General features: G+C 50.9%; 2 protein-coding genes across 2 annotated transcripts; both read left to right on the forward strand.

Annotated features, from left to right (window-relative positions):
- Positions 1-1,436: 1,436 nt before the first annotated feature.
- Positions 1,437-6,349, forward strand: KLK9 (kallikrein related peptidase 9). Its single transcript, XM_039251070.1, has 5 exons — positions 1,437-1,479; positions 1,659-1,815; positions 4,001-4,266; positions 5,626-5,762; positions 6,197-6,349. The coding sequence occupies exons 1-5, from the start codon at positions 1,437-1,439 to the stop codon at positions 6,347-6,349; spliced, it is 756 nt and encodes a 251-aa protein (XP_039107001.1).
- A 1,860-nt stretch (positions 6,350-8,209) lies between these two features.
- On the forward strand, positions 8,210-13,656 carry KLK8 (kallikrein related peptidase 8). Its single transcript, XM_039250914.1, has 5 exons — positions 8,210-8,279; positions 8,754-8,913; positions 9,072-9,331; positions 12,175-12,308; positions 13,501-13,656. Exons 1-5 carry the CDS (start codon positions 8,210-8,212, stop codon positions 13,654-13,656), a joined length of 780 nt encoding a protein of 259 aa, XP_039106845.1.
- The last annotated feature ends 1,026 nt before the right edge of the window (positions 13,657-14,682 follow it).

Here is a 14,682-nt window from a genome sequence, read left to right on the forward strand (position 1 = left end):
TTAGGTCATGATCTCGCGGTTCGTGGGTTCTAGCCCCGCGTCGGGCTCTGTGCTGACTGCCAGCTCGGAGCCTGGAGCCTGTTTCAGTCTGTGACTCCCTCTCTCTCTGACCCTCCCCTGCTCACCCTGTCTCTCTCCTAGAAATAAATAAAACATTAAAAAAAAAATTAAAAAAAAAAAGAAAGTGGAGGAGTCTGTGAGTGCCTAGGGGAGGAAAAGATCTACTCTTCCTTGAGAAATCACAGAAGACTTCCTGAAGGAGGGGGCATTTAGGCTGAGCCTTGAAGGATGAGTAGGAGTTTACCAGGAAAAGAAGAATATGGAGAAAGACATTCACTCATTTAATTAACATCTCCTGAGGCCTCCCAAAAAGAGCTCAGCCTTGAAAGGGTGATGCTGGGGACACGGAGATGAGTCAGATCTGGGCTGGGTCCTGCAGGGGCTGTCCACCTGATGAGGAGGAGGGGTGGGGAGAGAGGCAGGTAGGATGGGCAAATGGGAAGGGCAATGGAGGGGCAGAGATGAAAAAACATGGCAATGTTCTCAGGAGTTGGCCAAAACCTGGCGGTATTAAGAGAAAAGGAAAGCACTTAAGTTGCAGGCATGTATGGCATGTGAGGCCTTGGGTGGTAGGGATATGAAGAAGAAGATGGGGTAGTTCGTGACAAGAGTGCGTTAATCCATGGGAACCATATTTCCTCAACCTTCTAGGGGAGACCTTTGTTCTTGCGGGAAGGAGCCCGGATGCCCAGGGTAGGGTGTGCACATGCGTGTGGCTCCTTGTGATCTCTGCTTTGCCCAATCTATGTATCTTCCTTTCTCTCCTTCCCTCACCCCCCATCCTTCTATCTCTGCCCTTCTCTCTGTAATTCTTTCTCTCTCTTTCTCTGTCTTGCCGCATCCTGCCTGCCTCCTTCCTACTGAGTCTCTGTTCTTTCTCCCAATCCTAGCCTGCTTTCTGGGGTGGGGGGCATCTTCCTTGGCATCCTTCCTTCCTGCCCAGGACACTGGTCAGCTCACCACAAGCTTCATTCAAGATAAACTTGCTTCCGCCTCAAGACCCAGCCTTAGGGATCATCTTCCTTTCCCTCTTCCTCCTCCAGGTCACAGCATATCTTGTATCCAGGTCCTTCATCCTCAGGTCATGGGAATGAGCAGTCCTCTCTCTGGAAATCTCAGGACCCTTCCCACATTCCACCAAGCCTTGGGCCAGCAGGCCCCCAGCTCATCCACAAATGGAGGGGGGTCCCCCTGCATCACCTCCATTCCCAAGGCCCCCAGTCAAGGCCTCAGGGCTTCCCTCTCCTCCAGGGACATTTCCCAACCCAGATTAATCACAGGGGCGGCCCCAGAGAGGAGGAAGGAGATGGCATGGCTTACCTTGAAGAAGCACGGAGCACCCCAACGCATGCTCAAGACCCAGGCACCCCGAGGTCATGAGGCTGAGACTCGTCTGTGCTCTGCTTTCTCTCCTGGCAGGTGAGGCTCCTGCGGTCCATCCTGCTACCTGTGGACACGACCCGAGAGCCCCCTTAACCCTCACCCCCCCCACCCCCCGCCGCGCTTGCCCTTCCCTTTCCTGCTAGGCATCTCGGCACTTCTCCCCCAGCCCTCCCACCTCGCTTGTCATTGATCCCTCTGCCTCCACCCCACCCCAGGGCACAGCTGGGCAGACACCCGAGCAATCGGGGCCCAGGAATGCCGCCCCAACTCGCAGCCGTGGCAGGCTGGACTCTTCTTCCTCACCCACCTCTTCTGCGGGGCATCCCTCATCGGTGACCGCTGGCTGCTCACAGCTGCCCACTGCCGCAAGCCGTGAGTGAGCTGGGCACCACCATGTGGTGGAGCAGGGGGTGGGGGTGGGGTGGGGGGGTAGAGGGGCGGATAAGGAAAGGGCAAGGGGGTCAAGGGGCCTTTGGAGGGAGGAAGGGGGCTGTGGGAAGGAAGGGTTTAGCCTTCATTTCTTTTCCCAAAAGTTCAACTGTTAGAGTTGACTCTCCAATTTCTAGAGTCCCAAATAATCTTAGAAGTCTAAAATTGGAAACTCTTAGAAGCCTAGACTCTGACTCAGAAAAATCCAGAGTCTTGAACTCCTAATATCTCAAATCCATGAGATTCAGAGAATTCTAGGATCGGAGATTCAGAGACTGGTAGAAACTTGGGAGTCTAGAGCAGCACTACCCCAGAGGACATATAACTCCGACCACATTGGTAAGTTTACATTTTCTAGTAGATGTATTACAAGAATAAAAAAGAAATGATTAACATTAGTGTTAATAATAGGTTTGCTTTGACATACTCAAAATATTATTTCAGTTTGCAATCCACTTTTACATGCTTATGAATGATAGTTTCGTCTTTTTTAAATACTATGCCTTTGAAGTCAAACGTATGTTTTACACATATGGTACCTCTCAGTTTGGATGAGCCACGTGTCAATGTTCAATAGTTGTATTGGATAGCACGACCCTAGAGGCATAGATTCAGTTTCTAGGTAGGTTCATTGAATATAGAAGCTCCTGGTCCTAGAATCTTTGATTCAGAGTATACTAGATACTGAGACTTGCAGAACCCTAGAATCTTGCATCAATAGAATTCTAGAAGCTTCTATTTATAAATACGTAGAATCTCATGAATTAAACATCCCAGATGTTGTCGTTCCACATTCTTAAAATCCCCCAAATCTTAATTCAGAGAATTCTAGAGCCTCAAACCAACTGAATTGGTTCTTGAATTTCTAAAATCACTGATTTCTAGAATTCTAGAGTGATGAAATTCATCTTATAGTCCCAGAATACTAGAATTCTAGGCTCTTTCAATCCCTGATTTCACTCAGATGACTTAAAACCTCCTAGGCTTTTTGATCCAGAGAAATCTAGACTGTTAGAATATTGGGTTCATAACATTCTAGAGCATAGAATTCTAGAATTGTGTATTCCTAGCGTGTTAGAATCTTAGAATTCCAGAATATCGATTCTGGGCATTCTAATAAAATATTAGAATCTAACTGATGGGGCAATCTTATCTATATTATCTCTGGAAAGGAGTCATTCATCTTGTTCTGATATTCTGGGGTTGATACAGAATGCTGTGTGGGAATTTCCCATCAAGCATTGCTCCATGATAGGGCGTCTTTCTCAAGCTCATGTCTGTACTTCAGGCTAGGAGAACAATATTCAGATTTCAGCCCCAAAGACAAAGGAGAGAAGCAGAAATATGGAGATAGAAAAGATTTAGACGTGAGGATGAGTTGGGGCAGGGGATTGATTTCCCAGACACAAAGCCACGGCAATGAGGTGACAGAGGATCAAAGATAGAAATAACACCTCATACTCCTTAAATCCCGAGTTCCTAATCAGAAGCCTGGTCCCTCAGATCAGAGGTCAGAGGCTGAGGAATGGACGCATATACTCCCAGATAGTCCTCAGCTGTCCTAGGCAAAGGTCCAGAGAAGAGCAAGTGGACTGGGCTTGCAGTGAGAGAGCTTGAGGAAGACAAGCATTGAGGGTAAGGGATATGGCTACAGGAAAAACCTGAGTCCATGGATGACCCCCAACTTGGGGATTTTCCATTTCCCATCCCCTTCCTTGCATACACACACACCAACAGACACACAGAGCCACTCCCCACAAAAGCCACCAGACCTGTGGGGGCAGGAGGTGGGGCTGTTGTTGTATGGGAGGTGGAGCCTCCATGTGACTACACAGTTCCAGGGGACCCAGGTCACCATCAAGGCTCCAGGTGGGGCAGGAAGGAAGACAGCTCACTTGGTATGGGACTTGGGAAGGGTGTGAGCTTTTGGGGAAGGGCTACAAAGGTAGAGGCAACCAAAAGGATGGAATGAGGAGCTGGGGCCCAGAGAGGGTGTGTACTTTGCTTAAAAATCACACAGCACTCTGTGTCATACAGAGATGATGGGGTCCCAGGGAGAGCATGTGGCTTGGGGAGCACATATCACCCTGGTAGACACCTGCTTGACCTCTGAGGTCCATCCCAACAGGTATCTGTGGGTCCGCCTTGGGGAGCACCACCTCTGGCGATGGGAGGGTCCAGAGCAACTGTTCCGGGTCACGGACTTCTTCCCTCACCCTGGGTTCAACAAGGACCTCAAAGCCCAAGACCATAATGATGACATCATGCTGATCCGGCTGCCCAGGAAGGCACACCTGGGAGCTGCTGTGCAGCCCCTCAACCTCAGCCAGACCTGCGTCTCCCCAGGCACCCAGTGCCTCATCTCAGGCTGGGGTGCCGTGTCCAGTCCTAAGGGTACAGTGTTGCTCACAACTCAATCCCTTGTGTCTCATGCTGAGGGTCTGAATCCCCCGTTTCTCTGTCTCTGCCTTTTCATTAGATAGATAGATAGATAGATAGATAGATAGATAGATAGATAAAAATCTAAGATGCTATAAATTAAAGATGCATCATTATTTTATAACTACAGGATGGGGGAAGCTCCCATTAATCCTCATATGATATCATTTGCAGGAAGACACATCCTGGATTTCAGAGATGTTTGAATGTGAAAAGACATGCATCTCAGAACAGACATGAGGCATACAGTCTCTCAGAGTCACAAATCAGCAACCCAGTAGCCATATTTAGCTTCCCCACATTAGCTGTTTTTTTAATGTTTTATTAAATTCTGAGAGAGAGAGACAGTGTGAGCAGGGGAGGGTCAGAGAGAGAGGGAGATACAGAATCTGAAACAGGCTCCAGGCTCTGAGCTAGCTGTCAGCACAGAGCCAGACGTGGGGCTCAAACCCATGAACCGTGAGATCATGACCTGAGCCAAGTCGTATGCTTAACCAACTGAGCCACCCAGGCGCCCCACCCCACGTTAGTTTTCAAAGTGCCTTGAAAAAAAGAGTCTGAATTTGTTGCTGTCAACAACTAAAGCCTGGGAGATTTTACATAGAAGTCAAAATTTTGCATGTGCTGGAAAACTTCAAAGAACTGGGAACTCTGGAGCCTTTCCCAAAATAGCCGCCATTGGGCAGAATTAGAGTAGGTTGCCCCCTTCAGACCAGATGTGGGTTCTCTGGTCCACTACAGTGCCCCCCAGTGGCTACACAGTCTCCTCCATCTACTTCTATTTGCTTGTCAAGCCCATCGATACCAATAATACCTCTTCACCCACTTCTATTTGCCTGTCAATATCCATATACATGGGTATATGTATATCTGTGTCTATATTATACACGCTGTGTCTCCCTGTCTGTATCTAGTATCTCTTAAGTCTTTATCTCTCTCCACCAATGACCATAAATGTCTCCTCACTTTATCTCACGGTCCTTGGCATCTCTAGGCTTCTTTCCCTCTTTCTTCATTGCTTCCTGAGAATTTCTTTCCTCTTAAGAGGTCTATCTCCTGCTATGGTCTCTGTGTGTCATGTGTGTATCTCTTCTTGGCTCTTGATTCTCTGTTTCTCTGGCTCTCTCCCTCTTCTCAAACATCTGTTTCTCTTTCATGCTATGATTTCTCTTTATCAGTGTCTCTTGTTTCTATCTTTGAGAGTCTTATGCTGTGGTTCTGTGGGTCCTTCTTAAGGAAGGGTCTGGATGGAGGGGCTTCTGAGTGTGATGAGTACAGCTGCTGATCCTGTACGGGTTGCTCTCTTGCCAACAGTGCAGTATCCGCTCACACTACAGTGTGCGAACATCAGCATCCTGGACCACAAACTGTGCCATCGGGCATATCCGGGTCACATCTCTGACAGTATGCTCTGTGCCGGCCTTTGGGAGGGGGGCCGGGGCTCCTGCCAGGTAAGTCGCACTCTGGGGAGGAGGGGAATGGGTATCCCGCCAGATTCCTGTCTCCTAGGGAACTAGGGGGTTGCGCCCCAGACTTCCTGGGTGAAAACAAGTGGGGATCTGGAACACTTGGGTCCTGGGGGGAGATGGGGCTAAGACAGGATTCCTGAATTTCAAGGAGACCGTGGGCCCAGACTCCAGGATTTAAAGGAGGGACGGGGAGAACAGACTTTAAGTCCTGAGGGAAGAGGGGACTAGGATCCCAGAAGGCTGGGTGCAGGGTTGAGGTGAGGGGTATGAGCTTTAACTCCTGGTTCTGAGGGAGGAGGGACGGGCCGCCTGAACGCCAAGGTGTCAGGAGAGGAGGGCTTCCTAGGAGCCAGTGGCCAGTGTAAGCTCATGAATACACCTGCTTGACAGTTTCTTTGCTCTTCTGCCGCGCACAGGGTGACTCTGGGGGTCCTCTGGTTTGTGACGGGACCCTGGCAGGTGTGGTGTCTGGGGGTGCCGAGCCCTGTTCCAGACCCCGGCGCCCCGCCGTGTACACCAGCGTATGCCACTACCTAGACTGGATCCGAAAGACCATGGAGGACAACTGAGCTCTCGCGCCTCAGAGAAGGGCGGGCGCAGGGGGAGCGGGTAACTGCAAGGCCCTGGCCTCAACAGCGCGGAGGCGCACCCTGGATATTCAGGCTCCGCCCCCTCGGAAGGGACTGGGAGACACCTCTGCCCCCGTAGCCCCGCCTTCTATGATGTCATCGAGAGCTGGCGCCGCCCCCGTGGGACAGCTTCGCCTAGGGCTCCGCTCCGGGAGCTCCTCCGCCAGATAGCTCCTCCTCTCGGAGCTTTGCCCAATGAGGCTTCCCCCTCTGGACCCCACCCCGTGTGGCCCCGCCTCCTCCGTGACGTCAGGGGCGCGACAGCTTCCCCCACTAGGGACTGAGGCGCTGTCGGGTCCGCCCCTCGGGGCCCCGCCCCTGGGCGTTTGAATCCTGGCGGGGTCCTGATGGAAGATTTTACAATAAACGCGCAGAGCCGCACCTTCCGACTGCCTGTGTCGTGGCATAAAGGAAGGGCAACGGGTGGGCGGCGGCGGGCAGACGGAATCGCTACCGCACTGCAAGTCCCTGAAGCCCCTAGCAAGTCCTGCCTGAAGTCTGTCTCCATCAGCCCTATTGCAGCAAGGCCGCTGGGTTCTGCTGGGGCTGGTCCCGTCGCCCCCAGGGGAAGGGGAAACCAGGTCACGGTGCCTCCCAAACCTGCCTTCCCACATCCCGGATCTATCAGGGGGCAGCGGGCGGGGACCGATCCGCCCTCAGAAGAGACCAAGAAGACTCACCTTCCCTCCATTCCGAGTTAGTGGCAATAGCCTCCTGCTCCAGAACCAGACTCCAAGTCACTCCTTCTAAAAAGACTTAAGAATTCAGCCCCCAAATCCTTGCTCTCTCGGACCAAACATTCACGCCTATATTATTCCCCCTCCCCTCTCAGACCCAAAAGTGTGGGTCCCCAGCTCCCTCCTCCTTCAGACCCAGAGTCCAGAATCCCACCCTCCCACTTCCAGACCCAGAGTCCGGGCCTCAAGACGCCTCCTTCCTCAGACCTAGAAGTTCAGACGCCCAGCCCCTACCTCCCCTGGACCCAGAGTCCAGGTCCCCAGCCCCCCACCCCCACCCTCGGCGGCGGGGGGTGTTCCGCGTGGTGAGGTCCCGTGGTCCGCGTCCCCGGCCCTTTCTGTTTCAGACCCAGGAGTCACAGCACTGAGGTCCTTCTCTCCCGAGCCCGAGGAGTTCCAGATCCCGGCTCCTCCTCCCTCAAGATTTCTCTTTCAGCCCCTCAGCCCCTCCTCAAACACTGGGTTCCAGTTCCCTGATGCTCTGCGGGCTCGAGCGCGGGAGGGGGCGGAGCAGGAGGCGGGGATTCCCAGTTAAAAGCCTCCAGAATCTAGTACCAGGCAGACGGAGCTGAAGTACTGGGGCCTCTTCCTCTGGGTCTGAATCAGTCGGTGACCCCGCCCCCTGGACTCTGTAAGGTGAGATGCCAAAGTATTCAGACAGGCATCAGGCCGAGGCCCCTCCTGCCCCAGGACGCCGGACCCCTTTCTCCTTCAAGACCCCTTCTTCCTTCAAGATTTGGGAATCTGGCCCCTGGTCCCAAAGACTTAGGAATCTCAGCTCCCAGTTTCCTCTTCCTTCAGATCCTGGAGTCCAGGACCCTAACTCTTGCATTCCTTGGAATGTAGGAATCCAGCCCCCACCTCCCCTCCTCGGATTCAGAAATCTGGGGTCTGCCCTCTTCTTCCTCAGATCTAAGGATGTGGGTCCCCAGCCGCTTCCTCCTGCAGGACCCACAAGAATGGCTTCGGATGCTCTGCTCCCTTATTTCAAGATCCTCCTAGGATTTAGGTCTCCTCCGTCTGCAGGTCTCAGCCCTACCTTCTCGCTCTCCCAGACCCCACCATGGGACATCCCCCAGCCACTGCAGCCTGGATCTGGATGTTCCTGCTGTTGCTGTTGGAAGCCCGGGCAGGTGAGGGGGGACTGGTGGGAGCCTCAGGAATGCCATTGTGGGTGCTTGTGATGGCGGAGGGCGGGGGGCTGTGAAACACACTCACGTGTGAGAGCTTCTTCAGGCTTTCCCGAGGGTGGATGGGGGCACACACACATGGCAGCAAGCCATGTGTCAGGCCACGCTGCCTATTGCATGAGCACACCAAGCCGGCAGGGCTGCTTGCTGAGGGGCGCAGATACACACGGGAGTATACGGGGTGTGCGGACGCATGTGGGAACATGCTTGGGTGTGTGACTTCGTGTGACTCACGGGCTTCAGCGAATGTCCGTGTGCATCTGTGTGGCAAGCCAGGGGCCTCGCACATGAGGGTGTGTGGGCATGTGAGGTGGCAGGCAGAGGACTGGCCGTGTGTCTGTTTGAACCCACAGTGGCTTTCCTGGCCTCTGCACTGCTCCCGGGGGTGATGATCCAACCCTCTACCTCCTGCTGCAGGACAGTTGAGGGCACAGGAGTCCAAGGTGCTGGGAGGCCAGGAGTGTGAGGCCCATTCGCAGCCTTGGCAGACAGCCTTGTTCCAGGGTGTCCGGCTGCTATGTGGGGGTGTCCTCATCGACGACAACTGGGTCCTCACAGCAGCCCACTGTAAAAAACAGTGAGTTTTTTTTCTCGGGGCAGAGGTGGGCTGGGGCCTGAGGGAAGGGGCAAAGAAGAGAGCTGGAGACTGGGCTTCTGAAAGAGGAGGGCTGAGGGAAGAGGGGACTGGGACCCCACACTCCTGCCTGGGTCCCAAACTACTCTCCACCACTACAGGAAGTACACGGTACGCCTGGGGGATCACAGCCTGAAGAAAAAAGACAGTTCAGAGCAAGAAATGGCTGTGGCTCAGTCCATCCCACATCCCTGCTACAACAGCAGCACCGAGGACCACAGCCATGATCTCATGCTCATCCGACTACGTGGTCGGGCATCCCTGGGGCCCCAAGTGAAGCCCATCAACCTGGCGGATCACTGCCCTGGAGTTGGCCAGAAGTGCACCATCTCGGGCTGGGGCACCGTCACCAGCCCCCGAGGTAGTAGGAGGGAGAGGAGAAGCTGGCTGGACCACTGGGCCCCAAGCCATTGGCAAAGCTTTGCCTCCAGAAGGAGATAGAGAAGGGACAGTGATTGTGAGCCTGAGACTCACAGGTGGCCCAGGTTGGGAACTCCAAAGATCAGAATATTAAGAGAAGTGGTGGGAGAAAGAAAGCAAAATAGCAGATTGTTAAACCAGGTTCCCAAAAAAACGGATGGATGAATGAGTGGATGAAAGAATGTATGCCTCCTTTATGGTGGAGAGTACCATGTTATGAGACATTTCATTGCACAGGGTCTTACATAATCTTCTTAACAGACTTGCGTTAAATGGGCTCCTCAGTGGCCCAAGAAAACAAACTCCTATGATCTCCTCACGATTCCTGGCACCAGAGACTCTTCCTTTATACCCAGGAGTCCAGGCCCTTCCTCCCTCAAGACCCATAGTCTAGTTTCCAGCTCCCTCCTCACTCTGGACCCCAAGTCTGGACCTCAGTTGAAGTCCTCCCTTTGGGACTTCAGAGTCTAGGCAGCCCATCACCTTACATCACAGTGAAAGAATTGAGGTTCAGCTCAGAGAGGCATGTGATTCACCAAGAAGTAGCAAAGCCCAGGACTCAGGTTCCCTGCCTGTCTGACTCCTACTTCTAAGGAGACAAGGGATGCTGTGGAAACCCACCGGCTCATGAATCAGTCAGGTCTGTTCAATCCATGGCTCTACCCTTTTTTCTGGGCAAGTCCCTTTCCATCTCTCAGTCTCACTTTCCTTCTCGGAAAAACGAGGAGACTTGACCAATAGATTGTTTTAAGTTTATTTATTTTATTTTTGAGAGAGAGAGAGAATGAGTAAGGGAGGGTCAGAGAGAGAGAGAGAATATCCCAAGCAGGCTCTGCACTGTCAGTGGCGCCTGATGCAGGGCTCAAACCCATGAACTGTCAGATCATCACCTGAGCAGAAACCAGGAGTTGGACGCTTAACTGACTGACGCATCCAGGTGCCTGTGGCCAATAGATTTTTAAGCTTCATAAGAGCTCAGGTTAAAAGCTATTTTCTTCATTGTGCGTTCCTAGTGCTCAGGATGGTTCTTTGTTTACCGTAGGTGCTCAATAAATATGTGTTGAATGAATGCATGGATGAATGAATTGTGGAATGAATGAATGTATCCCTCTTTTAAAAAGATATTTTGAGTTCAGACGTCTTACAATCAATGAGGTTGTGAGTTTGCAGCTTCTGGAGAATGGAGGTGCCAGAAAGAAGTTGTTTCCCTTCATGTCTATTGCTCAAAGGTTAATAAGAAAGATTAATTCCATCTTCTTTCTCTTTTAAATTCAAGTATAATTGGCACACAATATTCTATTATTATTATTATTATTTAATTTTTAAAATTTTATTTTAGAGACAGAGAGTGCAGGCGAGGGAGAGGGGCAGTGGGTGGGAAGAGAGAGAGGATCTCAAGCAGATTCCATGCTCAGCGAGGAGCCCAGCTTGGGGCTCAATCCCACGACCCTGGGGTCATGACCTGAGCTGAAATCAAGAGTTGAATGCTCAACCAACTGAGCCATCCAGGTGCCCTATAATATTCTATTAGTTCTATGTATAAACACAATGACTGGACATTTGTATACACTGAAAACTGATCACCACGTTAAGTCTAGGTACCATCTGTCACCATACAAAGTTGTAACAATATTATTGACTATATTCCCCATGGTGTACATTACATGGTTAATTCCACTTTTGGTCATCAATTCAACATTTGTTTGTAAGCCTCTGGTATGTCCCAGCTGCTATATTGTGTGAAGTTCCTATCCTATGGATTTGCATGCTAGGTGGAGAAAATAGACAATAGGCAAATACATATTAAATGGATTGTTAGGTAGAATTAAGTGATATAATGAAATATCATGGCGAGTAAGAGGATAGGGAGAGATGGAGGAGTAGTGTCTTTCTTCATTAGGATGGTCAAGGAAGGCTTCTAAGATGAAGTGCCTTTTTTTTAAATGTTTTATTGATTTCTAGGAGAGAGAGAGAGACAGCATGAGCAGGGGAGGGTCAGAGAGAGAGGGAGTCACAGACTCTGAAATAGGCTCCAGGCTCTGAACTGGCAGTCAGCACAGAGCCCGACGCGGGGCTAGAACCCACGAACCGCGAGATCATGACCTAAGCGAAAGTCGGACGCTTAACCGACTAAGCCACCCAGGCGCCCCTAAGATGAAGTGACTTTTGGAAGAAGTAGGATTTAGCTGAACTGGGGCAGTCTGGGGATGGGAAGATTGGAGAGACAGGGTCAGAGATGTCACAAGGGGACACCTCCATGTCTTTCAGTCACCTGATCCTCAATTGGTGAATGACTCTGGGATGGGGCACCTGCAGGGCTCAGTTAATTATAAGTGTCCAAGTCTCAATCTTGGCTCAGGTCTTGATCTCAGGGTTGTGAGTTCAAGCCCTGCATTGAGCTCCACACTGGGCAGTGAAGCCTAGGAAGTATGAAAGAAAGCAAGAAGGAAGGAGGGAAGGAAGGAAGGAAGGAAGGAAAGAAGGAAGGAAGGAAGGAAGGAAGGAAGGAAGGAAGGAAGGGAAGAAGGAAGGAAGGGAGGGAGAAAAGGATAAGACTCTGGGCAAGAAGCAGAAGGTAAGGTCCAACAGTCCTTCTCTAGATATTGGAAAGGAAACTGCAGGGGCCATGGCTTAGTTTAATGTGGTGAGACGTGATATGCCCTGCAAAATGTGTCAGAAACCCCTCCTGTGCAGCCATGGGTGTATAGAAGGGAGGTTAGAGTCACACAGGGATTGAGGGAAATGGTTGCTCTCTCCGGAAACTTACAATCTTTACCCTCTCAGAGAATTTTCCTGACACCCTCAACTGTGCAGAAGTAGAAATCTTTCCCCAGAAGAAGTGTAAAGATGTCTACCCAGGGCAAGTCACAGATGGTATGGTTTGTGCAGGAGACAGCAGTGGGGCCGACACATGCCAGGTGAGTGACTTCTGAAACCCCCTTCTTCCCTTGTCCCTCAATGTCCATAGAGGCTTGGGGCTGGGCAGCAGGGGGACCCCCAAAGAGTTAGCACCCAGAGATGTTATACCCCATCTCTAGAGCGGGAAGCAGGTTCAGAGAAGGTCACACTCTCCCTGCAGGTCACACTGCACAGGGGTCAGGAACGTTGAATTGTTGCCATCATTTTCTTGGGAACCCTTGTCTTCAGAATAGGGTGCAGAGAGGGGAAGGGAGAAAGGGGGGGAGATGTCCATGCAGGAGAGAGTCTGAAGCTAGAGGGTAAGCAAGCTCCCTGCTCCCTTCCTCAGGAATTTGTGCTGACTCTATCACTGACTAGGTAGTCACTACCTTTCTTTGGGACCTGACTGGGTTTCCTAGCACGGCGATCTCCTCCTATGATTTGTTCCTTGGTGAGCAATACTGTCTTACCAACCGGCCAGAGAATGGCGCCATTGACTTTAATCCTCCCTCACTGAGCTCCTCATCCCCAGGGTGACAAATCTTGGGATTTGCCATAGATATAACACTCTTTCTTATTGGCTGCAGTCTCAGTCTTCAGGGCTCCCCCAACTTTGTCCTCCTCATGGAAGTCCCACCCCCTTTGCTAATGATTGGTCCCTGAAGACAGTGCGTCCATGCTTCTCTCCCATTGGCCAGGAATGAAGTCATTTCCATCAATGTCGTCCCAGGAAATCTAATCTAAGGATGTTTCCAGTTCCATACAGAAAAAGATCTCTTCCCAAAAGACACTACCATTGTCCCTTGTGTGTGTGTGTGTGTGTGTGTGTGTGTGTGTGTGTGTCCATCCACAAGAACTCTGTTCCTTCATCTTATATATGGTAACTGGATTCAAAGATCTTTTCATCCCTGGCCAGGAACGGAGACATCAGCTCAGTCCCCTCCATGTAATCCTCACTGTCTTCTTTCTGGATTGGACCTTTGAGACCTTATTCTCATCCCTCCTTGGTCAGGATGCCCCCCATTGCCCTTGGACTCCCCATATGTGTCCTAGTACATGAACCCCTCACTCCTGTCTTTCACCATTGGTCCCAGGATACAATGCTCTTATCCCTGTTGGTTAGAGAAACCAATCATGCTACAGAACTAGTACGAAATGCTAGGTACAGCAGGGCATCTTAGGTGAAAGTATTCTCTTACTCTCCCCTTCCAGGGAGATTCCGGGGGCCCGCTGGTGTGTGGTGGTGTTCTCCAGGGCATCACATCCTGGGGATCAGACCCCTGTGGGCGGCCTGAGAGACCTGGTGTCTACACCAACATTTGCCGCTACTTGGACTGGATCAAGAAGACCATAGGCAGCAGGGGTTGATGCTGGGACAAGCTCTGGAGCCCCTACAATAAACCTACAACTTAGCCTGGCTCCTTGTCTATCTGTGCTTCGGCCTTGCCGGGAGGGATGGAAGGACAGGGGTCTGCACCTTGCTGGGAGGCTTGATGGGTGGTCTAGAGAGACCAGGATCACCCCCACATGGCCATTCTGGCTATCACCACTGCCTGGAGTGACCCCGTTTATTTCTGGAAGGGTTTGGAGGAATGGGAGGTTAATTTCAGGGGAGAAGACACACAAGGATTTCCAAATATCCAATGGGTTGGCCTGCAAAAGACAGATTTGAAAGAATTTCTTTTTTTTTTTTTTAATTAATTCATTTATTTTGAGAGAGAGAGCTTGTACAAGTGGGGGAGGGCCAGAGAGCGAGGGGGAGAGAGACAGAATCCCAAGCAGGCCCCACACTATCAGTGATGTGGGGCTTGAACTCACAAATCATGAGATCATGGCATAAGTCAAAATTAAGAATTGGCTGCTTAACCAACTGAGCCTGCCTTGGAAGGGCAACCTCAGGTGCCCTTGGAAGAATTTCTGTTTAGTTTTTTTAAGCAGCTAAAGTGTTTCTAAGTTTTGCAGGGAGAGTTCCCCTTCCCCATTTTAAAAATTACAAGAGGGGTGCCGGGGTGTCTCAGTCAGTTAAGCGTCTGACTTTGGCTCAGGTCATGATCTCATAGTTTATGAGTTTGAGCCCCGCATCCTGCTCTGTGCTGACAGCTCAGAGCCTGGAGCCTGCTTTGGATTCTGTGTCTCCCTCTCTCTCTGCCCCTCCCCGGCTGACACTCTGTCTCTCTCTCAAAAATAAATAAACATTAAAAAATTTTGTTTTAATTATAAGAAATGTAGAGTAGGGTGCAGGAAATATATGAACATCTTAAATATGCATCCATGGAACCACCACTCTGATGAACTGTAACACTGACAACCCCCAAAAGTCTGAGAGATAGATTATTTTTTTCCCCTTAGGAGAACCAGAAATCTTTCTCACAGCCTAGAGCTTTTCTGCTGTGG

Source organism: Hyaena hyaena, unplaced genomic scaffold, assembly GCF_003009895.1.
Source record: "Hyaena hyaena isolate Hyena2069 unplaced genomic scaffold, ASM300989v1 scaffold_9, whole genome shotgun sequence".
NCBI lineage: Eukaryota > Metazoa > Chordata > Mammalia > Carnivora > Hyaenidae > Hyaena > Hyaena hyaena.

Coding starts and splice junctions, on each gene's coding strand:
- KLK8 (XM_039250914.1), top strand. CDS start 8,210: ATGGGACATCCCCCAGCCACTGCAGCCTGGATCTGGATGTTCCTGCTG. Junction 8,914..9,071: donor GCAGCCCACTGTAAAAAACA/GTGAGTTTTTTT, acceptor CCACCACTACAG/GAAGTACACGGTACGCCTGG. Junction 12,309..13,500: donor GTGGGGCCGACACATGCCAG/GTGAGTGACTTC, acceptor CTCCCCTTCCAG/GGAGATTCCGGGGGCCCGCT.
- KLK9 (XM_039251070.1), top strand. CDS start 1,437: ATGAGGCTGAGACTCGTCTGTGCTCTGCTTTCTCTCCTGGCAG. Junction 4,267..5,625: donor TGCCGTGTCCAGTCCTAAGG/GTACAGTGTTGC, acceptor TCTTGCCAACAG/TGCAGTATCCGCTCACACTA. Junction 5,763..6,196: donor GGGGCCGGGGCTCCTGCCAG/GTAAGTCGCACT, acceptor TGCCGCGCACAG/GGTGACTCTGGGGGTCCTCT.